The 25,765-nt window shown below is 46.3% G+C and overlaps 2 protein-coding genes across 10 annotated transcripts in view; one reads left to right on the forward strand and one right to left on the reverse strand.

Moving 5' to 3' along the window:
* Positions 1-1,272: 1,272 nt before the first annotated feature.
* On the reverse strand, positions 1,273-5,405 carry LOC133510281 (malate dehydrogenase, cytoplasmic-like). The gene is made up of 9 exons (XM_061838148.1): positions 5,284-5,405; positions 4,703-4,801; positions 4,308-4,404; positions 3,755-3,930; positions 3,557-3,679; positions 3,285-3,461; positions 3,062-3,175; positions 2,862-2,951; positions 1,273-1,887 (listed from the first exon to the last, which is right to left on the reverse strand). The coding sequence occupies exons 1-9, from the start codon at positions 5,284-5,286 to the stop codon at positions 1,762-1,764; spliced, it is 1,005 nt and encodes a 334-aa protein (XP_061694132.1). The 5' UTR covers positions 5,287-5,405; the 3' UTR covers positions 1,273-1,761.
* Positions 4,841-25,765, forward strand: part of wdpcp (WD repeat containing planar cell polarity effector) — a 66,279-nt gene continuing 45,354 nt past the window's right edge. For 4 of the 9 annotated variants that reach the window (XM_061838134.1, XM_061838143.1, XM_061838140.1 and 1 more), the window contains exons 1-5: positions 5,413-5,569; positions 17,825-17,909; positions 20,115-20,159; positions 23,094-23,144; positions 24,720-24,790. In XM_061838134.1, coding sequence (XP_061694118.1) covers positions 17,849-17,909; positions 20,115-20,159; positions 23,094-23,144; positions 24,720-24,790 — 228 coding nt within the window. In that variant the 5' untranslated portion in view covers positions 5,413-5,569; positions 17,825-17,848. Of the gene's footprint in view, positions 4,964-5,407; positions 5,570-5,623; positions 5,708-17,824; positions 17,910-20,114; positions 20,160-23,093; positions 23,145-24,719; positions 24,791-25,765 lie in introns of those variants that run through there. The other 5 variants (XM_061838137.1, XM_061838136.1, XM_061838135.1 and 2 more) reach the window with 5 other exon arrangements.

Raw genomic sequence — 25,765 nt, forward strand, 5'->3', positions numbered from 1 at the left:
ACACGGTGATCCGACGTGCCCATGTTGGGGAGGGTGTCGTTCCCGTAGAAGGAATTCCACGGCCACTAAAATGAAGTTGAAACTTTCTCATCTAAACTGATGTTCATGAGGGTCCCTCTTTCGTCAGCGCCAAAGAGTATTTTATTTGAATACAACATTAAAACAAAAAGAATAACAGATGTTGATATTTGATTGTATGGCGTTTTACGCAGCTGTATGCGGTACAACGTGCCCGAGACGCGCTGTTCTTTTTTTGGTTTCTCCCCGTTGACGATTTGACCTCTGCTTGAAGTGAGAGCTTAAAATAACCGTGTCGTATCTGCCGGTGAGTTTTGTGTAACATTTCGGACTTTAAAATAAAATTAATAGAAAAAAATGCACAAACTTTTTATTTACGGTTTGTATGTGATGAGTGCATTTCATTGACGTCAATAACATTCAAATATTAAGATTATTACTATTGATAATAATTATCATGGAAGGATAATATGTACTAGCACTAATATACTGGTATTGATAATATAATACAGTAGTTTAGATTTCAGAGCGGTTATGGTCTCAAGGACGCTTGGATATTTAGAAAAAAATAATTTCTCATAGATGTACTGTACCGTCATTTTCAAGTAATACATCAAACCAGCTCTGCAGTGTAATGTTCCTTTTTTTTGGGAATCGACACAATAAGCCCGTGTGGTGACTTCCTCAAATTTCCTCCTACAATTACAGTATTATAAAATAATTTGAATGTACTTGTATAATTCAAATAACCATGTTGCTATATTTTTAAATTTAAAAAAAATTAAGTATTAATATGCTAAGAAATAATAGCGTGGTCAAAAATTGAGAAGCCAATCACTGTATAATCCATCTTTAAAGGAACGGTAGCGTTACTTATTTGAAGTTTTTATGACCTGGATGTCACTTCAGAAACGTCATTTGTCATCTGTATCACAGGTGAGAGGTCGATTCTTCAAATAGCTGAAAATGTATACTAGGGTCGACATTATACTGAAGTAAACGAGCTTAGGAGAAAAAACAGAACCCCAAAAAAAGTTTTGCCAATTGAGCGTCTGTCTGCTATCTTACTCGAGACGGATGTCGCAATAGTGCTGCCCCAAGTGCCCGAAACAAATTCCTTCTGTTGTTTACACACTCTGCCAATAAGGACAATTCGTAAATCACTTCACCAAAATAAAAAAGGTATGGCTTCCAAAACAGGGACGAGTCAATTATGTCACCACACACCGAGTACAGTTCAAAAATCCATCCCAATATTGTTCAAGTCTTTTATTGTTACAGCACGAACCGTTGGGATTCAAGTGTTGTCGGTTTTTAAACGCCGTTCAAAGTGAAATACGACGAGCTGGAGGTGAAAAACGAGATCGTCCTAACGCTCATATCGGAGTGCACTCACCCATGGTGATAAAAGCTATATCGTACTTGTTTAAACAGCAATGGTCGGGGCAGCCATGACGCTCGAGTCCTTGACTAGGGAGGAGGACAGAACCCGCAAAGCCGAAAAAGAAACAAAAAAAAAAAAAAAAAAAAAAAAAAATGTGAAGCTCTTGTGCTTGTAACCTTTCAAAAGAGCACGTCTGCGTAGCTACAACTCTGCCCTTGGAATTCTTTACAGTACCCAAAGTGTTCCAGTCCTCGCCACAGTCACAAGAAAACACTTATTCCACATCACACACGCACAAATGATGACTACGACGACGTTGAACGGAAGTTGCTTTGTTACAGGCGAGCTTCTAAGCCTAGTCACTTCTTGGCCAGGAACTCCATTGCGGTGTCCCTTTCCTCGATCAGCTCAGTGGCCGTGGCCTCCATCTTGGCCTTGGAGAAGTCGTTGATGGGCAGGCCGTCCACGATTTTCCAGGACTTGTTCTGTGGATAGGCCGCGTGTTAATTGTACTCTGTAAACCGCAACATTCCGAGTGCAGCGGTGCCTTGACTTCCAACCGGTGTTGAGCAAATTCCTTTAATAAAGTCATCCATCCAGCCATTTTTGGAGTCGCTTATCCTTACGAGGGTCGCGGCATGTGCTGGAGCCTATCCCAGCTATCTTCAGGCAGGGGCCGGGGTACAACCAGAACAAGTTGGCAGCCAATGGATAGGTTTCCAATGACGTCACCACAGTCCTTAGACCAATCGGATAAATTAACGATTAAAAAAAAAAAAAAAAAAAATTTCACGCTACACCCATCACCCGTGTCCTCTGACCTCCATGACACACAAGATGGCGTCATTGGAAACATAGAAACAACTATCCAGTCACATTTACACCTAGGGGCAATTGAGAGTACAGTGGTGCCTCGGTCTTAGACCACAATCCGTTCCAGAAGGCGGTTCGAGAACCGATTTTTTTCAAAAACCGAATCAAGCGCCGGGCAAGTTATGTTATTTCAGTTTTTTTTTTTTTTTCCCAGCAGGGTGAGAATTCACAACAGAGTGGTCGTGGGTTAGCTGCTCTGGCCGCGCGCGTTCTGCTATTTCCGGGTTTTGTTATGGGCGTTCGAGTACCAATTTTTGTTCGGGAACCGACGCAAAACATCTTGAAATTTTCGTTAGAAAACGAGGTACCACTGAATATTTTTGGGATGTGGGAGGAAACCGGAGTTCTCGGGAGAAAACATGCAAACTCCACAGAGGCGGTGCTGGGATTTGAACCCCGGTCCTCAGAACCGTGAGGCAGACGACGTAACCAGTCGGTCACCGTGTCCCCTTGATAAAGTGATCAAATCAGTTCACGGAGTTCCTCCACAAATCTAATTAGTAACCAGGGAAAACAATTCTTGCATTTCATTTTGGCAAAAAACTTCAAGTGGCACGTAATTCGATTGCAAATTTAGCACGCTAACCTTGATCTGGACCGGGAAGGAGTAGATGAGATCATTTGGGACTTTGTAGGTGTTGCCCGAGGAGTACACGCCCATGGAGACGAACTCTCCCTGGGGGGGGAGACAAACTTGTTTACGTGAGTCCCTCAAAAATGACGTTGTGCAAATGCGTTTCATGGCATCCGCCGGAGGGTTACAACGAGCCGGAGATGGTGGTTCACCTCCGGGGTGCCAAACCAGATGTCCCTCATGTGGTCGCAGATGGCCTTGGCTGCCGACATGGCGCTGGACAGCTTCCTGGCCTTGATGACAGCGGCGCCTCTCTGCTGCACCGTCTGCGGCGCGGCAACAAAGACAACATTAGCGCAAAACACCGGGATGTGTCCACGCAAACGCCGTAACAACAACAACAACCCCCTGCACCAAAAAAAAAACATTGCTCACAGTGATGAAGTCTCCTTTGAGCCAGGCCTCGTCCTTGACCGCGTCAAAGCAGGCGATCTCACTGCCGGACAAGTTGACCTTGCAGTGGTGCACGTCCGGGTACTGCGTGGACGAGTGATTGCCCCAGATGATCACGTTCTTGACGTGGGTGGCGGGGACGTTGCAGCGCATCGCAACCTGCGGGATGAGCGTGCAGAAAATGAGGCAAACCGGAAGTCACAAATCCGTATTTGGTACCGGCGGAAAAGCGGGGAAGAATCCCACGCGCACACCTGAGAGCGAGCCCTGTTGTGGTCGAGTCGGGTGAGGCATGAGAAGTTCTCTTTGGGGATGGAGGGAGCAGACTTCATCGCGATCAGACAGTTGGTGTTGGCCGGGTTTCCTACCACCAGAACCTGAAAGTAGCACGATTCGGTCTCGCGCCTCAGACATCGGAAGAATGCCGACTGAGCACTCCAGGTGGCGCTTACCTTGACGGTCTTCTTGGAAAACTTCTCCAGGGCCGTTCCCTGGGTCTCGAAGATGGCCACGTTGGCTTTGAGCAGGTCCTTCCTCTCCATGCCCTCCCTCCTGGGCATGGAGCCCACCAAGATGGCAGCGTCCAGGTCCTTGAAGGCCACTTCCACCTGGTCGGTGGCCACGATTTCTGTCAGGGAATTAAAAACAAAAAGACTTGCTTGATTGATGGATTGATAAACAGATGCACATCGAAACCAGACTCCAAGAAGAATTCAACCAGTTTCAAAAACCATTTTGCTTTGTTGTTTAGTTTCAGTCCTACATCCTTGAGGGCTTGTCCTCGATGACAGAATTTAAATACAGGCTGTACGTATAATAATCCGGGCCAGTCAGGCCATAGCTTTGTCTAATAGACGCAAAAAGTGCTTTGGCACAGTCTTGTGGCATCTATGAATAAAAACGTTTTTATTTGCATCGATTACTCAAGATTTCCACGGTACGCAGCTGGACTCCGCCCCTATCGAATGCGGTTTGGGGGGGGTTTCACTGTAGTTCAATGGTTACCTCTCAGGAGAGCGAGGGCGCAGTCCTGCAGTTCCATGACTACACCTTCCAGGACGGGCATCATGGGCGGGATGTCCAGGAGGAGCAGCGTGATTGGCTGGCACGGACGACAGGAAACAAATGGAAAGTTTACGTCACGTAGGGGCTAAAACTATTTTGAATCGCTGGAAGCCAGAGACCGAGTCCAAGGCCGTGGGGCGCATGCTTAACAAACGGTTTTAAATTACAGCCCGAGTTTCTTGGCGCAGGATCCCTTTTACGAGCTTGAAGGGCGAGCCTCACTGGTGCAAGCTGAACAGGCGTGACCACCTTTTCAAAGTCATCCACACGGCTATTTTTTTGAGAGGCGTCTCTTGCCCCGTGAAGCCGCCTGATGAGCGCAAGGGCTCCTTTACCTGATCTTTGCCGAAGACATCTCCCTTGGCAATGCTGAACAGCAGCGAGTAGGCAATCTGCCCTGCAGCGCCCGTCACCAGAACTCTAATTGGCTCAGACTGCGAAGAGGAGGGGGAGGGGGACAAAGCACAAAATATTAGTACAATTAGCATTGATTTCACACACAAGGGTTGGTGCAGGTATGCAGGGCAGGACCAGGAGGCGGCACACTTGCAGTGGGCGATGGTGACGATCGTTTACACAGGATTAGCTTAAAACAGGTCAGGGCAAATATATACTCTGAGCTTTCACACGCATACGTATATTATATAAACGGTTTAAAAAAAACGCAACTGTTAACAATCAGGTTACAGTTTCATGAAAACTTTCTATCAAGACTCAACTTGCAACATCATGGCGGAATGCCACATAGTACGCTGTACAGCCCGCCCGGTGTTGCATAATCAAAGTCATGCGCGTATCATCATTAAATCTCTTTTTAAAATCATGAATCTAATCACTAACATGTGTAAAGTCGCAGACTAGATCGATATGAGATGAATGACAACATCTAACCGGTGTATTAGTTGCGTGTACTCACCATGTCGTCGATCGCTTGAAGTCTCGCTGCTCGCCGAGTTAGTTGGGGGCGGGTGGGAGGTCGCAAAATAACAAATGTGGGCTATCGCGATAGTTGGAGCGCCGTCCTCGAGAATTCTGGGAAGTGCAGTTTTTCACGGTACTTGTAGTTTTTCAGGGTTTTTGTTTCTGTTACACAAATCAGACACAAGTGGCGTTCTTGGTAAGAACCGTCGTATGGAAGATACTTACAAGGTGGTATTCGGTTCGCCGCCCTGCTGAGGCCACCGGTTGCCGTATTTGATCCCGTAAGTCACGTAATGCGCGCGTTAGCCGGCTAGCACGGCTTGTTGCCTAGCGACGCGGCGGCAGCTAGCATAATTAGCAACGTGGGAGCTAATCTGTAGCAAACTTTTAACAGAGAGGAGCTTGTCGTGTTTTGTCAGGTACAGTGGGACTCTCGAATAATTCCACGGGGTATTAGGAATGCTTGAATGCTAAGGAGGCGTGTGTTATTCGTGGACGTCGAGTGTACAATGAGAGGAGCTCAGGTTTTGACAGCCATTGGCACCTAAAATAAGATGATGCTACTATCCAAAGTGACCACAACATGTCCACTTTCGTTCAACCATTAAGAGTGTAGCAATACTGTGCTCCTCTAATCTTTGTTCCACGTGAAATTAATTCCTATTAGTCTTTTTCTGAAGCCCTCTTTGCAGTGATATTTGCTGTCGTTGTCTTCAGCAGAGGCCTAATTGTTGCTGTCCTTTTTTTTTTTTTTTTTAATCTCTCAACATTGTGTGATGTCAGGAAACTTGATGCTAAAAATCACTTTTCGGCCCTTGCATTGTGGACTGGGCCTTTGTCAAACTGATCATTAAATATCGGGGCGATACGTATCAATATAGAGAAATATTTTTTCAAAATTTTCTGCACGTGAGTGCCTGTGAGAGCTGTGGCTAACAACAGCTTCTGTGCGAGTGTGCTCTTGAGTGTGGTTGTGTTTTATCCACACTCGGAACTCAAAAGACTAGTATCTTTAAATATGTCTCCCTATTGAAATGAATGGAAATGCCATTAATTCTTTCTAGCCTCTCAAAAAGGCAAAAAAAACAATGGAATGATTGTTTGATGCAAAAACCTGCAGTGATATTAGTTTGTTTTATGGGAAGGATAAAGAATATATTGTGTTCAAATATCTTTTTGGGTTTGCCACACTGGCCCGGTTTTGCTGTGAAAATCACCAGTGAGGTGTCTCTTTTTTTAATCCCCTTGGAAACACTCAAAAGCGACACAGGGAAAAATTCAGCTGAGGATTCTGGAACGTCGCTGTCTTGATTTTTCCTCATTCCACCTCCTGGTCTTTGCCTCCTTTGTCCTTTCACCTCCTTCCCCTCGCTACCTTTTCTTCTCTTTATCACCTTCGCCATTCTGCTCCTCCACTTAGCCCTGAAGGGCGCACCTGAGCGAGACCTCGGTCGCGTCGCCAGCCAGGGGAGGCAGATACTGGATAAGCGGGAGGACACCCGACATCGCCTTTTTATCTGCTCCGGTAGACGATGGCGTCGCCGAGTTCCAGCAGACGTGACCAGATTTCAGTTCCTGCGTCCCCCTGCTTGTGTAGTTTGGTGTGTCTCTGCATTACTGTCATGTCCCTCTCTAAAATGGATGATTTTTGTGCTCCATTTCACGGTTGCGCTGGTGTTAAAAAATTGAATTGAAATCTAGTCCCACTTTATACCCCACTAGGTGTCAGTACAGGACCACATTTGCAGTCTACGAACTTTACTGTTGTAGGTGAGTTCTGATATCCTGGGAGGCAGCAGGATTGTTGTGTCTTGGCGTTGGTGGGAGACAAAATCGAGTCTAGAAAATTGATCTCCACGCTAAACAGAGTGAAGTCGCAGGGTATCAATCAGCTAGTTGGTATTTTCCCTTAAATGGTGCTTCAGACCATTCCTTTACTTTTCGTGGACACTTTCCCAAAAGATTAGTCTGCAATGATGTCCAGAAGGAATGTTATGTGTTCGTTGCCATTTGTTAATTCTAGAACTTTTACAAAAGCATCTCTTAATTGTCGTCTCGGACTTGGTTCGGAGGTGTGGGGAGCAAGTGAAGATAGAATCTATTAAATTCTGGTGCAGGTGTGACTCCAGGTTCAGGATTTGATTCACTTTCTTCCATTTCCAAAGTCCTTCTATGGTAAAAAAAAAAAATAATAGTAATAATAAATGCCTTGTGAATGTGAAACATCACAGGAAAGGGGTGTTGGTAACCACCCTGCCGCTGGAGGATTTCGTGGATAATTCTAGATCAGGAAGCTGAATAACGTGGGGTTTGTCGGACGTCGTGTTTGAGCCCCTCTTTCTGGCTCCGCAGCAGAGGAAACCTGAGCAGTTTTTGCCAAGCGCCGCGTCCCTCGCCGTTTGTGCGGGAAGGAAAATGCCGTCCGTGTTGACAATCGGAGTGAACGCGGGCCTCTGCAAACACGTCAAGTAACTTCTTGGCACTGATGCAGAACTATTCAATTAAATCTCCGAACACACACACACCCGCGTGCTGGAGGTGTGCTTCTTCTTCCAAGTCAGCTTCCGACTGCACTCCCTCGCTCTCTCGTTGTCTGTCTTCCCGGGGGCGTTTGCATAAGCAAATGGTCCGTGAAATGGCTTTTGATGGAATCAAACTCCATATTAAGACAAATGCATATTTCATAGCCGCCGATGGACTGATTGACGGAGCGCCATCTTCATTTCTCCTCTGCGAATCTCGTCCCCGGGAGGAGATGCTTATCAGAATATTACCGAGGCTCAGCTTGTTTTTTTTTTTTTTTTTTGATATGCCGCCTTGTAATTTTAGACCTCACAGGGATACTTCGGGTCTAAACTGTTTTCTTGTTTTGATTTTTGTTTTTTGGCGCTTTCTCCTTTTACGGGCCACTAGGGGGCACTAAACTGCCACATCCTGACTTTAGATGACTTCTATAGTAAGCTGTTTAGGGTCCTTGTACTACTAAGGCCTCAGTAGTAAAACAAATCTACTTACCAATCCAACTTCTCCATCTTATTAATAACTTTTTTTACTACTAGTGCCACTTTTGTCCTGCTAGTACATCATTAAACCTTACAAATAAACTACTGCACGGCACGGGTAACACGACCAGGCCCAACTAGTTGGCATGTATGTCACGATCACCCACTAGTACAACAGAGCTTTATGTTCACTGCAGATAATTTTTCCACATTTTTTGCGAGTAATAAACACAAACCAAAGTAATGTCATTTTAGCGTACAAAGACCAAGGCCAGTTCGCCAGACCTTTCATTAACCCCGGAGCTCAAATCCCTCCAACTGGACCGGCGATGGCAACTTGCTGCCGAAAGCTGGCTGTCACACCCCCGTGCACAGCCATAATGTTGAGTTGGAGGAGGGGGGTGAGGGTGTGGGGGGGGATATAGGGGGCCACGCATCAGACAACAGTGTGAGGTCCGTTCACATGCAAGTTACCAGCAACACGTCTAGTCCCCAGTTTGCCTGTGCTCGCTCGCTCTCTCTCTTCCCAGAAAGGAAAGAATGTTTTCCCCCACAACACAGCTCCCGTGCGGGGATTAAGGCCCGTTCCGGGCGGCCCGGGGTCGCGCGGCAGATGTTAGCCAGGATAGCTCCTTGTTGCCCTGACAACAGCGGGGCCGTTTGGGGATGTAGGCCCGCTCAGACATAACCTTAAGCGTATGTACGCTCGTGCGGAGAGGAACAAGCGCCAGTTTGCGTGAAAAAGCCCTTCGCCTTGAGAAACAGAAAATTACGGCGACGTTATTTCAAACAAGTTCTGCTTTTCGATGGGATTTGCTTTATTCCTCACCAACCCATACGAGCTTAGAAACTTTTTTTTTTTTCCCCACAATAATTTTTATTCCCCCTACCATGAACTTGCATCAAATGTAACAGATAAAAAACTGAAAACGGACACAATAAACATCAACTTATTTGTCACATTTTTTAGGAATTTGAAAAGTTTATAGAGCGGGAGGAGGGAAACCATCCAAAATATACACTGAAATATACACTTTTGTCAATTCACAGTTTATATTTGCCGACCAGGAGGTTTTAAACTTCATCGAAATGGACTTCAAAAGGTCTTTAACCGTCTTATTGAAATTTTTTTGATAGCCTCGGCCGTCCATAGTCAACTGAGCTTTGCTTTATGTCCCTGGAAACAAATTAGAATGAAAATATTGACAGCAATGAAGAAATAGCTCTGTTCTAAGATATTTGGGAAGACCACGTGCATATTCAGTATGGTTGAATCGAGCCCAGTGCCGATTGGCCCCGTCCAGACTGTAAAATCACGTCGTGAGTCTTCCAAGCAAGAGTATCTCGATTCAAGACAAGGGTGGAAAACGGGGCTGATTTCGGTCGCTATTGTCTGTCAGCTTGACAATCGCAGCAGCCGCACAATTGAGCGAAACAAAATATCAGCGTTCAAAACCTGAGACTAATGATGAGTGACGCGATCTTTGTGATGCACTGTACGTTCCGTCGGTACACGAACGCAATAATGGCCCAGACGGGGGTAAAATGAGCAGGAACTTAAATAGGTCAAACGATCGTTTCTTATTCCCGCCTGCTGGTTTTCCCGACTTCCTTCATTTTCCCCTAACCGTTGCCCTGTTAACGGTGTCGGATACGGCTGAGGATTAAGAGTGAAAATGCGAAAACTGAACCTCCGCGCCCTCGACGTCAAACGGGCTTAACTGCAGGCCGAGTGTGTTTAACACGGGGCCCGGCGGCGGCCCCTCTGCTGCTCCCAGCTGTCAAGCTTCCACGGAAAGAGGATACCGCTCCCGACAAGACACGACTTGACCCACGAGTAGAAGCGCCGCTCTGCTGTTGTGCCAAATATAAGTGCAGAATTTACTCTTGTAGGTGTTTCTCCGAGGGCCGGTGTGAGGGCGGGAGATGAATGGCGTGTCGTGTTTTGTTTCCATCTGTTGTCTAAATTGAAAAACGGCATCAAAGTTCAGTGATCATTTTTGGATTTGCCATTTTCATTGTCATTTGTTTTGAATTGGAAACAAATCCAGATAATCGTATAAATCCAGGGTGATTTTTTTTTTTTTTTTTTTGCTTTGTTTTTGTGAGATGAGGCATTTTCCTTAAGCATGATAGACGTCTGCCAGGTCATTGCTGGGAGTAGACAAGGTAGTGGAAAAGATTGTTTATTTACTTGTAGATGGCAGCATGCCTCAGTCGGGGGGCTTGAGGGGTGATAACGACACCGGCATCCATCTCAGAGGTCGTGGCAAAGGGAAGCGAGCCCTTTTTGCTCTGAGCGCCATCGACTCGCAACTCGCCGCCGTGTCAACCTGTCACAGGTGGAGCGAGACGGAGGGACGGTGGCTGCCCGCTGAGGTGTGTCCGAGGTGTCACGGCCTCGTCTGGGAGGTGACAGACAGCCCGTGTGTGAGCGTGTGACGGCCCAATAAGACCGCTAAGAAGTCTAGGGGACGTTCAGCGTGACCTTTCCTTTCTGTCGGGGTCCGCGGCCGCGCTTTGAGCCTGACAGCAACTTTAAAAGGACCTCGACGTCAACAGCCTTTGACAGGTTTTTATTGAAAGTTGACCCCGTGGGTGGTGGTCAGCATGACCGTCTATGTACACTCAATGGAGTGGACACGTTTCAGGTCACAGTTGTGCATCTAGTGACGTTTTTTTGGGTCGTCGTTTGCGTCCAACTTTGTAGGAACGGTTTGGGAACGTTACCTTACATTTTCCAGCGCACACTGGTAAGTCAGTGAAGGCACGTTTGGATGAGATTGGTGTGGAATAACAAAGGTGGCGCACCTCAAAATCTCTCTTGAGCCTTACGTTTCTCAATTACAGTAGGTCTGTTTATGTACCCCAGAGTCATGCGCACCGGAACACAGAACAGCAAACTCTTCGTACAAGGCCTGAAACCAGCCCAGGTTCAGGTTCAAAGTTGGTTTGAAAAAGGGCTGAAATTGTACAAACACCCAGCTACAAACTGCTTAGCTTGAACTCATCGTTTTCCACCTTAACACCGGACGACTAAGGTCTACAGACTTGTCAGTTGACTAGGAATTGTTCCTCCGCCGATACGTGCTATAAAAGTGAACCGTAGTGCAACATACAGGTCAGGTTCCCCTGGTGGAAACGTAGCTGAAAGCACCTATAAATGAAGATAATCTTGAAAAGAAAGACGCGTTACTGACATGTAACATTTCTCTACGTTGATTGCAGGATAATGGCTGCCACTTGTGTGCTTACCCTGTTGGTTCACTAACTAGACTCACAGAATGACAGCGTACACATTCAGTGAAGATCTGGTGTGCGTCCAGATGGTATATTTTGAACGCGACTCCACGTATACGGTCGACCTCAGCGGTGGCGTCCGCGGTCAAGAGGTGAAGGGCGAGCGGCAGGGCGGCGAGCGGCTTTAGGAACGCAAAATCCATCGGCGTAAACAAAACCCCAGCGTGTCAGCGTGACACGCGTCACCTCGGCGGCGACAGGGGAGCGGCACCGCCGAGGCGCATCGCGTCCCAGAATCTCTTTGAAGCCGGCCTGCCCGGCAATTGTGCAGCTGCTCTGGAAGTGTTGCCTTTCGTGCCCTTGGGCGTTGCCGCGGGCGGAGATACGGCGAGCTTTTAGCCCAAACGCTCGGCGGGATTAGGCCTATTAGCAGAACAGGAGGGAGCGACAAGCGTTACTGCCTCGCCGTGAAAATGCGTCAAATGATTTGTATGGTTAAAAACATGTTGAAGGCAGAATCAAGCGGGATGTCTTCCTCGCTTTTACTTCCTCTCCATCATTTTTTTTTTTCTCCCTTCCCCACATTCTCTTTCTCAGTCATTACTGTGGTTGTGTTTGCCTTTCTGCTCCAGGCGTTGGGTAAATACCTCTGCTGGAGTGACTTTGGCTTTTTTCCCACCTTCTTCCCTCCATTAGCTCCTCTAATGACGTTTACACTTGTGCTTAGAAAAGCCTCCTCTCATCTCGGCGGCCTCCTCCTCTCCCCGCCCGCTTTTCTTTGCTCGCTCGGGCCGCAAGATCGTGTTTAAAAGGTGTTTGGACTTTGCACTTAAAATCCTCCTTTTGGGTGAATTAGTCAAATTCGCGAGGTAATCCTTTATTTGTGGGGAAATGTGCACGTTACAGCCGCAAAGACCAAGGAAAAAGTCAATAGTATCGAAAGTTAAGAGTGAAACACTAATAACCTGTAAGCGCATGATGCCGTATCGTCAATGGCCAACTAAAAGCAAGAGTTTCATGGAAAATAATTTTTTAAAAAATACAAAAGTAAAGAAAAATAATGTGAAGACACTGAGTGGAATCTCGATGGAAAATAATGAAGAAATAAAACCAATAAGTTAAATGTTTAAAATTTGCCATTCGATTAAAACATTTTGTAAATCTTGCTTTGTATATTTTTCATTTTTGTATGATATTTTGTACTGATTTTCAAATAGTTTTGTTTCTTGTGGGACATCCATTTTGGAAACCCTTTGGACACTCACTATACGAAAATAAATATGTTAAACAGATGTTTAGTTATTACTTGTTTTAAATACTACCGTACTGGAAATTAAGACCGACGATGTAACTTTGACAAAATATTTTTTCTTATATTAGCATTTGATTATAGTAACATGTGACGCTAATATAATTGTATTTTTATTGTTTTCATTTTTTTAATAAGCTGCTGTCGGACAGTGACTATATGAAAAGAATTAATAATGATAATTTTATTGATTAGCCCTTTTTTTTCACCTTCTGACCTGATAAAAGTGAATTATTAGGCCTAGTGATGAGAGGAAAAAAAGCTCAGTTTTGACATCTGAACTCTTTACCTCTGCGTTCCCCCTGAAAGTGGAATGCGACTACTTTCTGATGCGCTCTCTCGGATTCGCGCAATCGCCCAGAGGCCACGACGGAGTAGCTTCCCTCTGCCGTTGACTGACACGTCATGTAAAACACAAGACACACACACACATACAGAGTGACTGTACCCGTCACCTGTGCCGAGCGGTATTAGCTTCCCCGTTCTTTGTTCTCGCTGTCCATCACTTCGATTGCGAATGGGCTCCCGCGAGACTGAAAGGCTGTGGGCCCGCTGCCTGGCGCCACTTTGCCTTTCCCCCCCGTCAAAACGGAGATACGACGAAGCGCAGGCTGTAAGCGTATACGCCGCCGCCAGCCCTCGACGCGTGACGTCGGCCTCTCTGTTCTCAAAGGGGAGCAAAGTTTGTGCCGCTTCAGGTGGTCGGGTATCGACTGAAGTGAGGCAAGGAGGACTGGGGACAGAACAAAACTTGATTTGGACGTCATAGTCCTGCTCACCACCCTTAAGATGGTGTCATCTTCATTACAATTGGTAGCTTTAGAAATTCCGTTCAGTCAGGCTAGCGTGGAGGCTTGACCGAGGCCTTAATTCAATTGCCGGTCGACTCTCTGAACCTGGTACCATTTGGCAAGAATCTAGAATCCAGTTTCAACCATGCAGGATAGGGTGGGGCTTTTCTTTAACATAGCGGTTCACGTGCAGTAGCTGCTTGTCGATGTAAGCAAACAGCGTACCATTTTACAAGTGAACGTCTAAGATGTGACGTATGCCCTGGTTGTTGCTTTTCCAGTAGTGCCTTGAGTGTCGGTGCGTGAATGTTCGACTGTCATCAAATATGAAAACTAATCTTGTCCATCTCTGGACACTCAATACTAATGTTGTCCTGATCTGTGCTGAAAATTCAAGAACGCCAAACATGCACAAAGATTTGATTAACGACTTCCTGCAAGACTCTTTAGTGAGCATTATGACTTGGAATCAGCTTGGAACGCAGGGTATGCCCACCTAAAGACTTACTTGGACTGCAGGGGACCCTGGGACCGCAAACAGTTTTGGCAAGCGCCCGCTGTTCCTCAGGAGACTTGAAACCGGCCCAGATCTAAAAGTCAATCAGCCGACGTGGAACCTTTCACGAAACAGGCTTATATTGTACGATACGTGCTTCAATGAAAACTAAGTCAAACTACACCAGACTCTCCAAACTTGAACATTTCAGAACTGCCATTAAAATTTGTGATCAGTTGCGATCAACCCTTGCATGAACGCTAAGGAAAATGGATGGGTTAAATGGTTTTTGTTGCAGGGGTTCCAAGTTCTTGGACATGGGTTTCAAATCATGATGCGTGGTGAATTCACTTCATCTTTGAGATTGTTCTCCGTTCTTCTTCACGCCTTGTCTTGTTTCATAGTCCACCATTAGTTTTAGGTCGAGTTCGAGAAAGAATTTGTGAGATGTCCGACCCAAGTGTTTCTTTCATTCCAAACTTTCCTCTCGCCACGTATCTCAAAAGCCCGAGCGCAGACCCCGAGGTAATCACCAAATCACCTTTGCAAATTATTCATTCCACAAAAACCCATTTCGCTTATCTCACACATCTCCTGTCATAATTTCCGCCGCTTGGCGCTTTTTAAAAGCCAGATAACCTCTTGGCATTGTGTCTTCTTCCCTTGAACAAAATCGTCGCCGCAGTTGAGCGCGCCCGGTAGCCGTTTCCCATCCCGACTTCAAATGAAATGCGGACAGTCGTGATGTCCACCCTCCAAGAATGCGCGGAACATCTGAGACTCGAGTCCGATCAAGAAGCCCTCCGTGTTGTCTTTAATTAACCCCTTGTGAGATCTCAAATATTTACTGTGACTGGGACTTTGGTCGCACGCATTGAGACCCATTCAAACATTCGTGACCGCCCGGAGGGGCGACGTCAACGCAGGGCACAGGAGACCACGCAGACGCCAGACAAGGTCGTCTTTCCTTTTGAAGGAGGAGTCCTGTCCCCCCCCCCTTCCCCAACCAAACCTCCTTTCTTTTGATGTTGAAGCCCCTCGACAATGTAAAGGCAGTGAGTGGACGCACACACGCACTACCCGCTTACATGCTTCCTCTCTATATTATTACCTCCACACCCCCACACGCCCCCTGCAGGGTTGGGGGGGTTGAACAGGTAAACCTCAGCCAGAAACGGGATGGCGGCAGTCCAAAACTTATGCTTTCTGTCAGTGTGTGTGTGTGTGTGTGTGTGTGTGGTGTGTGTGTGTGTGTGTGTGTGTGTGCGCGTGTGGTTTAAGTGTATGTTGGAGTGCATGTTGAGTGTGTTTGTGCACAAATTGCATTTTCTATAACCTTGCACCACTTTTAATATGTTTTAGTAACATCTAGTAAAGTACAGTCGCCCCTCGCCATGTCGCGCTTCACTTTTGCAGTCGAGGTGTATGGCGCATTTTTAAAGATGCCCCCAGTTGTCCCCCGGTTCCGCGGCCACTCTATGTGGGTCCCCCTCGGTAAACAAGGGCTCCCTGTACTATTCTATCATACGAATTTGCGTCATACGAAGTTGTTTATGATGAAATGCGGGAAAACTGCGAGAACGCAACAAAACATTATTGACTGTCAGTCTTTTGGAACACGTTGAAATTAATTTATACGTCTAAAGACTTCACACTTTCATTAATTTCCAAGACTGTTTGCTTCTTCACTTGCTGTTTTGGTTAGCAACAGACTTTAAATGGGCTCATCAGTGATGTCTTCAACGTCTGTGTCCGAACAATAAATACCATCCATCCATTTTCTTTGCCACTTATCCTCATGAGGGTCGCAGGGAGTGCTGGAACCTATCCCAGCTGTCAACGGGCAGGAGGCGGGGTACGCCCTGAACTGGTCGCCAGCCAATCGCAGGGCACATGTAGACGGGCACAGGGAGAACATGTAAACTCCACACGGGCGGTGCCGGGATCGAACCCAGATCATCAGAACTGTGAGCCCAACGCTTTACCAGCTGACCCGCCATGCCGCCGAACTTGGACTGTTTCCTCTTAAATGTTAAGCTAACGCTGGAAGCTAACGTTGAAGCTCAGGGTTAGGGTTAGCTTCCGGCTTCCACATAGCTAACCTAACCCATAATTCTGTCCCTAACTATAATATAATAATAAATAATAATAAAAAACTAGAAGGATGGGAGGAATTTTCCATCCATTTTCTTCACTGCTTATCCTCACAAAGGTCACAGGGGGTGCTGAAGCCTATCCCAGTTGTCAACGGGCAGGCGGGGTACAACCTGAACTGGTCGCCGCCCAATCGCAGGGCACATGGAGACAAACAGTCACACTCACAATCACACCTAGGGGCAATTTAGAGTGTCCAATTGATGTCGCATGGTTTTTGGGATGTGGAAGGAAACCGGAGTGCCCGGAGAAACCCCACGCAGGCACGGGGAGAACATGCAAAGTCCACACGTGCGGGGCCGGGTTCGAACCCGGGTCCTCAGAACTATGAGGGCAACACTTTACCAGCTGGCCCACCGTGCCGCCCAATAAATACCATTTGGGAAGTGAAACGGTTACACTTCTTTTACGCAAATGAGGAAAAAAATGTTTTTTTAAGTTAATTAAGTTGAGTTAATCGAGATGGAGTGTCTATTAGTGAGACTACGTCTATTTGAGGAAATTCAATATCTTCATTGAAAATGAGCAAGGCACATTTGTATTCAAGTAGGTAAAATGACTGTCAGCCTACCTAATTCAAACCACAACGGAAATCACCTTTAATGGACCTTGTAACGCCCACAAAGTTCTGTGTGAAATATCGAAACGAAAGTTGCAGTACCTGACAGTCGCTCCCGCAACCCGTCTAAAATGGCTGACGCCCTCTTAAAAAAAAGCCGTTGAGTCGCAGGACAGAGGAATCCTCTTACGTTGCTAAACTCGTTCCACCGTTGCCGCGCCAAGCTAGCCCAGCATTTCCGTGGCACCTGACATTATCGCCACATATTTTTTTTTGTCGGGACTTGTAGTTTGCGGGATTCGAGCGGCAAAAGTTATTCTGCGCACTCCCACATCAGGAGGAGTAGATAAGAACGACTGACTCCGCAGAGGAAATAAGAAAGAGAGGCCGACACAGCAACAGAATCGGTTTACTTTGGACTTCGCGGTCGTGTGTGTTTTCAACTTTTTACGCACAAAATGAAGTGTTATTTTTTGTACACGTGAAGACTGCAGAATTTAGAAAGCCCCCCCCCCCCCCAAAAAAAAAAAAAAAAATTATACCACTGCCATTTTTCGCCGTCGGCGGCGGTCTAAACTTTACTGACTGCCGCCCGTGAACTCGCGCTGACACCGAGAGGCGGTCATGGGGGCGGAGGGGGGGTTACGCCCTTCACGTGTCACGGATGTGCAGTGACGGACACGCGCTTGATGGGTGACAGCTCGCACAAAGCGGGCGACATTCCACACACCCGCGTGTAAAAACACCACGACAATAACCGCGGGTCACCTTTCTCCACGTATATGAACTCAACCAAGGAGGATTTGATCAGTTTGTGTGTGAAAAATGATATTTGTACAGTATTTTAGAGAGGCATAGCTGTAGTTCGACAGTTTGTGGTGTGTTTGCAAGCACGCTTGAACTTTTGACTCTTATTTGTGGTTCTATGAGGTGCACGTGTCGAGATGCTCATCTGTGGCCTTTCTCTTTCTTTCGGGCTTTGCAGAGTCGGGTTACGCCGCTTCGTCAGATGGCGTTCTGCCTGGCTGAGCTTCACTTGTGGTCCGCCAAGAGCTCCCTCCAAGTCCAAGGTAGTAAAAACCCAGTTCGGTCTCTGCCGCTCGCCCGGTTCTCGTCGCCGGCGCCTCGCTCCGCCTCCGGCTTGTCATCGCCGACTTTGTTTGCTCTCCCCCTCGGACACGAACGGCGGCGCATTCAGTCAGCGCCCAGTCGGCGCGGCTCACTGTCACCTTCTTTGTCGTCACTCGAAATTCTCGTATTGCTTTCGCGGCGCTCGATTGCTCGTCGCTGACGGTCTTAATTGTTTGGCCGCGGGCAACTTGATGAGGTGGAAAAATGTGCTTCTTGTGAACAGCCCACAAAAACACTCGCGCTGGCATTTTTAAGAGGTGTTCCCAATGTTGAAATTTGCTTCAAATCTGGCACCTAATTCCAATTTTTTGGGGGGTTTGGAAATATTAGCGATTCACCAGTAGCTCGCGTCTGATAGGCACAAAATCCAGCAATGTTATTCGTCACGACCTTCCACACAAACACCAATGAAGAAGTTGAACACATAGCTTGTCTTCTGTTTAGTTTTGGCCATTTCTAAAAATGATCAGCGTGCACCAGTTTCACCGATCGACGCTAAATTTGCGAAACAGCTGGGATAGCCTCCAGCGCTCCCGTCACCCTTGTGAGGATAAGCGGCTTGGAAAATGGATGGATGATTAAAATATTAGACTGCACATGAGCAGAGAGTCTGAAACCAATAATGTTTTTACATATTTGGAGGTTGCATTTTTAGGATTTATACTTATACTAATGCCTCCCATGAAATTAATCCTATATCCATAGACAGATTTGCAATATTGTTTTTTTTTTCCTCTTTCTTTTTCCCCAAAATTTCTAAGGACACATTCCATTGCACACGATTGTCTGTTTTCTGCTTTTGCATGCGTTTCAAATGAATTTCCGCCCCATATGAATCATCTTACCTTGCTCATCGGTATAATAAACACACAATAGTGGCCGTACATTTGACATTATTTGACTTTCTGCACTCGCCACCTATCTGTCCATCTCCTCCCAACGCTCCGCTTCTCCATTTTCTTGTTTTCTTTCCCTTCCGTTCTGTCTTTCACAGTCTGCTGGACTCTTGGGGAAGATAGTGTCTCCCCCCACGCCACAGGGCTGACGACATGTGAATGTGACTCCATGTGTGTATCTGGGTTGACATGGCCTTCGGTTTTTTTTTTTTTGGTTATGTGTCTGTGTGTGGTTTTTTTTTTTTTTTTTTTTTTTTTTTTTAACCTTCTATCTTACAAAAACACGCCGGGATAAATCTTTGCAAAGAAGCCTGCTCGCTGAGTCGTGACACACCGTTCTGTCAGCGTATGCGTCCGCCTTAACAAACAACAGTAAAATGCAATTTTTAACACCTCCACGTGTCCACAGTGCCGATGGAAATCAAATCAATGGGGAAAATGTTTATTCATGCCTGAATAATGGTAAGATTGGCAAATTGCCAAAATATTTTAGCTTTTACTGAGCAATTAAAAGCCGCTTTATGCAAAAGCAGTTCAATATAGTAATCCATGCCTTTTCCTCAGTGAGCATCTACACGGTCTGTTATGTTTCGTATAAAAATATAGATCAAAATCGGCACGTTTCAAAATTCGAGTTGGTTGTGTGTGAAATTCCAAGGTGAACTGCACGTGTGTGCACATGCGCGTGTGCAGCTCTGTTGTATTAGCTAGCGTGACCTCAGCCTCAGCCTCAGCAGCAAAAGTGGCGGCGTGATAAAGAAATGATGTGTTGTGCGAATCTCGACTTTTGAGGGCTGCCGGAATTACACGCAGCAGAAATAAAAGTGCTCACCTCAGCAATTTATGTATCAGTGTGCGCTTGTGTGCGTGTTTGTTAGCTCACGTTGCCCGTTTTTAATGTCTACGTGTCAATTAGAGTGTCTCAAATGGGCGAAGATGGGCACACTTGTCTTTATTAACCCCCCCCCGCTCCTCCTATCCAACCGTTTCCATTCCGGCTTGGACCCCCTCAACCCAGACCGCCCCCCTCCCTCCATCCCTCCCTCCCGTGGTCTTATCTAAAGCGCGGTGCTGGCAGACGGGACAGGCCAGTGGCTGATAGCGATTGTTTATCCCACGGTGCAAAAATTGCTGATTTGTCTTGTGTTTTTTTTTTTTTTTTCCCTCCCTGACAGTGCGATGCTCATCTCTCCCTCTCTCTGTCTTTCTCCTTCCCTGTCCCCCCCCCCTCCCTCTCCCGCCCCGCAGACACAGATATTGGCACATATCAGTACTACGATAAAGCAGAGCCAGGTAAATAGTGTTTATATTGCTTCTGTGTTTGCGTTTAAGATAAGTTGTATTTGTGTGCACGGAAGATGCAAACACACACTTGTCTTATGTGCTCTTTTATTTGGGGTGGGGGTGGTGGGGGTCTTTGATCATCCCTGTGCACACAGAGGCTGTGTTAGCATGTGGGATTTACATGCTAAAGCGTGTGTACAGGTTATTATTATGATGAGGCCGGCCCTGCGTTGCCCCTGTTGACCCCCGGGGGTCCTGCCATAAAGCGATAGGAGAACTAAACTGTTGACTTTCTCCTAGATCGGATGGCAAGCGGGCCTCCTCCCGTGTCGGGTGGTCATGTCTTGCCTCGGGCGGGCAGGCTTCGCTGAAGTCCTAAGAGCCCGCCCCCTCGTCCCTCCACCCTTTTTTTTTATCTTGTCATATTAGCTATATTTTGGATTACATCTTCACTCAAATCACTGATCGGTTCCGTGTTTGTTCTTAATGTGTCATGCAATAATCAAATCTGGAAAGGAAGTACTTGAAATTCTCATCTGTGTTTATTTATTTATTTATTTTAAGATATGCAGTGTACAGGAAGTACTATTCTGCCATTTTTGTGTCTTAACTGAATGGATGGGTTATTACATTAGATGTGAAATATATGGCGTTTATTCAAACTGTCAGGAAAATAAAAACTCTTCCGCAAAGTGACAAAAAAAAAAAGCATTGTCTGAAATTATGATATGTCATTATTTTTTGACATCAAAGATTTAACAACTGAGCCCATTTGGAACTCGGTTGTCAACCAAACCAGCAGCACCAAACAGTGGCTCAAACTGGTAAGCAGTAATAAAACAAGTAAGATTATTTAATATTATTTAAAAAAAAAAAAAAAACACATTTGGTCTTTTACAATAACTAAGAAAAAATAAAATAAAATAATATTGCCTCAGTTTGTATCTCACTGGGACCATTCGAAAAGTAAATGATCTCCCTTAATAGTAAGTGTAAATACTGTATCTATTATTTTGGCATGAAAGCGTTAACTGCAAAGTCAATTTGTAACGTCATTGCAAACCAAAACAGCAGCACGTACTGATGCACCTGCCGTTAAATGTGCTGTCGTTTGGAGGATCGCGATGGAATGACAGGAATGTGGAATTGTTCTGCTCTTTTAGCGATTGTGTTGACGTTAGTGCACAACAGTGTATAAACGCGATATAAGGTGTAAAACAAAACTTAAACAATGCCATGTTTGAAGTTCAGGGTGTAGTCCGCCTTTCGCCTGTAGCTAGCTGGGGTAGGCTCTGGCTCCACTGTGACCCTTGTGAGGATAAGCGGCTTGGTTGATGGATGGATCGATCGATAATTCCACCCAACTGCAATGATGTAAATATGTAATATGCTAGAATGGGGGCGGAGGTATCTCGTCATTCTTTTCCTGTACAAGGATGTGTTGTCAGTGGGATGTCACAATTGGCCAAACATGAAATATTAATGATTTTAATGAAAACATTTAAAAAAATGTATTCGTATGAATCAGAGGAGAAGCATTTGTCTGCATTGATGCTTACTCCCTTTCCCTTCCCTGCCTTTTTTTCTCCATTGATGTTTTATTTTTAGTCTCCTTTTCACTGAGGTGCTTCCTCCTTTCTTTCTCTCATCGGAATCGCTGCCTTCTTCCTCTTCCTCTTCTTCTTCTTCTTCTTCAGCGGAGGAACGAACGGCGCTCGGCCTCCAAATCCTTTCATTTAGCGGATTACTAAAGTGTGGTTTGATATCGCAGTGCGGGGAGGAGGGGGAGGGGGAGGAGGAAAAAGAGTCAACGTCCAAACATATCGAAGCATTCCCACACGGGATTTTAATGATAGCCATTGCCAACAGAAGATTATGTCACATTTTTTGGGCGGATTTTGTAATGATGATGATGTTTGTTTGTAGGATGACACGAAAATGAATTGAAGTATGTCCACGTAGGCAGGACCTAGAAGGACTGTCCAACTTTGGTGCTGATCAGAATTTTTTTTTTTTCAGGGTGTATAGAGAGCCTTACAATGTTTTAAATTAGATTTAAGTTGGGTTAATCTTATCCTTAAATATGACAATTATAACTTCTTCGGAGTTTTATTTAAAAAAAAAAAAGACCAATCAGTATTTATTACGTTTCCAGTATTTTAATCTAGATAAATATCTTATTTTGATAAATCCTGCAATCTGCAAAGAGTGTTAAAAAAAATATAGCTTATTTTTTTACGTAATGTCATTCGTGAAAAATTTCTGGAATAGTCTCCAACTCTTTGTGGTTTTAAAAATTAGACAAAATATTTTTTTTCATTGTTACAATGAATCCATTGACCCTTCAAAAATAGATAATTTCTCTCAATATTTCCTCTATTTTGAATGTGGACAAGTTCAATTTAGATTTAGTTTACATGACAGCTGTTAGCAGCAATCTACCACAACTGTTTCATACTTATTTTATTAGTAACATGAAATATGAACACAGAATTCACATTTCATGACGGAATTGTTTTGAATTTTTTGATCAAAAGTCTTAGAAATACCTAAATTTGGCATCTTTAAACCTGCAGAACATTGCCAAATACAGTACATTTAAAAGGAATAATAAAAAAAAATATTAATAACCCATTTTTGAAATTGTTCTTCCTTGTAGTCTGCACGCCACTGAACTGCACAGTATTCGATGTACTGTTGTGTTTGTGTATTTGATAGTGGAGAACCACTAGAGGGAGACCCAGGCTCATTGGAGCGCCTCGGGGGTCCCACCGGCAGCAGCACTCCCCCTCACGCCCACCCGGCCCTCGCCTTCAGCAGGTGCCCGTGTCTGGGCCTGTCTGACTGGACGGGGGTGGGTGGAGGGTGGGGGGTTGGGCAGCTTTAACTTTCCAATTCTGAGCTGGTTTTTTTTGTTTGTTTGTTTGTTTGTTTTTGTTGCAGCCAATCACCAGGAGCATCACTATTTCAATGAGAAAGTCCACTTCACTGAAGGTACGGTCATTTATTTTTATTTTTATTTTTTTTCCAAGCTCTCTGTGTGCAATTATTAGCGTCTTGGGCAAATCGCTTCCTTTTTATTGTCACCCTCCCACTCACCCACTAGCGGAATACAAACACCCTTATCAGGAGACGAACACTCATCCCACCCCCCCTGAAGCCACCACACCCTCCTTCCTTGCATTTACATACTGTTTACCTCCTCCTCACACCCGTTCTTAATGGAAAACCTTTTTTTTTTTTTTTAATAATTTCGCCGATAGTGCACCCCATTAAAAAAAACAACAGCCCCCCCCCCCCCCCCCGCTGTTCCCGCCATTGAAGCCGAGGTGGTCCGCCGGCAGATGTTCGAATTCAATTACGTGTTCCGTTTCCTTTCGCCGCTCGGCCACCAGAGATGAGGAAGGCGACATGAAGGAGGCCTTTTGCGCGCGTGGCGATACGCGCCGCGCCGAGCGAGAGGTTGCGTCGGGGAGATAACTTGAGTGCGCCACAATTAAGTGCGCGCTTCTCCTGGAGGACCCCTTTTTGAAAGGGCGGTCGGCTACGCCGGGCTGAAAGTGGCCGACTTAAACGCTTCCGCCCGCCGCTCTGGGGACCGCGCCGCAGAAATGGAAAACCACTTTATTGTAGTATTGTGCTTTAAAACTTCGCATTCGCAGATAAACACGCTCTTAATAGCGCCGGTTTTGCTTGCAATCGCGCTAGAGATATAATAACTAAACAATGCATTTGTAAAGTTGAACATACGAGAGCACGGCATGGAATAAAACATTCTTGCAAGGAATAAGTGAGGAAACCTTGGGTACTGCATTCTGTGCGTTCAACCTGTACAATTACTCCCCCTTTTTAGCGAGGAATGGGTGCAAGAAGGGCGGCTGGTAAAACGTTGGCCGCACAGTTCTGAGGTCCTGGGTTCAATCCCCAGACTCACCTGCGTGGCTTTTCTCCTGGCACTCCAGTTAGGGTTAGGGTTCGCAACATTAATTGGAGAATCTAAATTGCCCCTAGGTGTGATTGTGAGTGTTGGCTGTTTGTCTCGATGCGCAGTGCGATCGGCCGGCGACCAGATCAGGGTGTGTACCCCGCCTCCTGCCCGTTGACAGCCGGGATTGGCTCCGGCGCTCCCCGCCACTGTTGTGAGGATAAGCGGCGAAGAAAACGGATGGATGGGTGCGAGAAGACCTTTTTACATGCCAATTGCGCGGTTAAATCAATAACAAAGTACATTTGCGCAACTTTCTGTTGCCTTCGAGGGTTCGTTTCGCACGCGAGGCAGCCACCCGGGAAAAAGACGGCTCCGATGAAAGATAGCGCCGCCGTTTAATTAGTGCTCTTCGCGATCGCCGTTTTCCAGAACACAATTAGCATCACTTCCGTCTTTCCCGCGCACGCTTGCGTTGTCACCACCTTTAATTCACCACGTTGACCCCCCTGTCGCACCCGAGCTAAATAACGTCTCGATTTTGTTCGCATTCCTCCCCCTTTTTTCCCTTTGCTCTCTCTCTCTAGTTTCTACTTGTTAAAAAGTTCGAGTCACATGATCTTCGCCATCGTTTTGTCTTCTAGCTCGAGGCTACTCGTGGACCCCCGCCAACCGCCGGCCGGAGAGGCTCCGCGATTCGCTGAAGGAGCTGGAGGTGCCCGCCTCTGCCGTTCGGACCCCCCCCCCCCCCCCCCGCCCACCACCCTCGCCGGCCGGCGTCTTCCTCCCTGGGGGGATTTTCCGAGTTTTCCCTTTCCGAAACGCTTGATTGATTAACAAATAGGGGCATTCTCTCAGTGCGCTACCTCTGCCCCTCACGCTCACCGTCATTCTCATTTGTTCTTTTTCCTCCCCGCTCCTCTCTCATCACCTCTCTTTTGGTCCAGCTCTGTCATCGAGGGGGATATTTGAGGGGATCAGGGGACCCGCTGGCTGCCCCCTCGTCCCTCCCCCTTCTCTTCCTCCCGCTTTTCCTTCCTCTCCCCTCATTCAATCCACCCCAACAGGCCTCACCCCCGTACTCGGGCCGCTAGTACAGACCTGGCTTTGTTTGCCGGAACCTGTCTGCAGTGACGCGCGCGCACACACACACAGCGCTCACTCGTAGCCATTGTCTGAAACCGGCTTACTTCCACGCCCCCGTCCCTCTTCTCCGCCGTCCTTCTCTCCACCCACCGAATCAGCCCAGTTGGGTTTGGAATGCGGCAGGAATGACTGACGTGACACACACTCGCACACAAAAGTAGCCCGCGCAGGCAGGAAAGCCCGCGTTGGCAAGCGTCCGCTCGAGTGTTCCACCTGCGCAGTCAGCGTAAGGCGCTTTTGCAGATGGCACTTCCAAATTCAACTTCTGAGCCCGTTAAGACGCTTTTCCCCAACACAATCATGCAAAACTTAGTCGGGCTGGGGGCTGATATTAAACGGGAAGAAAGCAATTTTGATTTAAAGAAATCAGATTTTGGGCAAATTCCACAGTTTGAAAATCAGGAATTTTTTTTGCCCCGGTTGCCAGTTTCACCGACCAACACAAAATTGGGCAAGCGTGTCTACCGTAGCACAACGTAGGAAAGCGTTTCAAGGACCTCTGCATAAAGTTGAGGGAGTGGGACGTCAGCCATTTTGGTTTGAG

Source organism: Syngnathoides biaculeatus, chromosome 12, assembly GCF_019802595.1.
Source record: "Syngnathoides biaculeatus isolate LvHL_M chromosome 12, ASM1980259v1, whole genome shotgun sequence".
Taxonomy (NCBI): domain Eukaryota; kingdom Metazoa; phylum Chordata; class Actinopteri; order Syngnathiformes; family Syngnathidae; genus Syngnathoides; species Syngnathoides biaculeatus.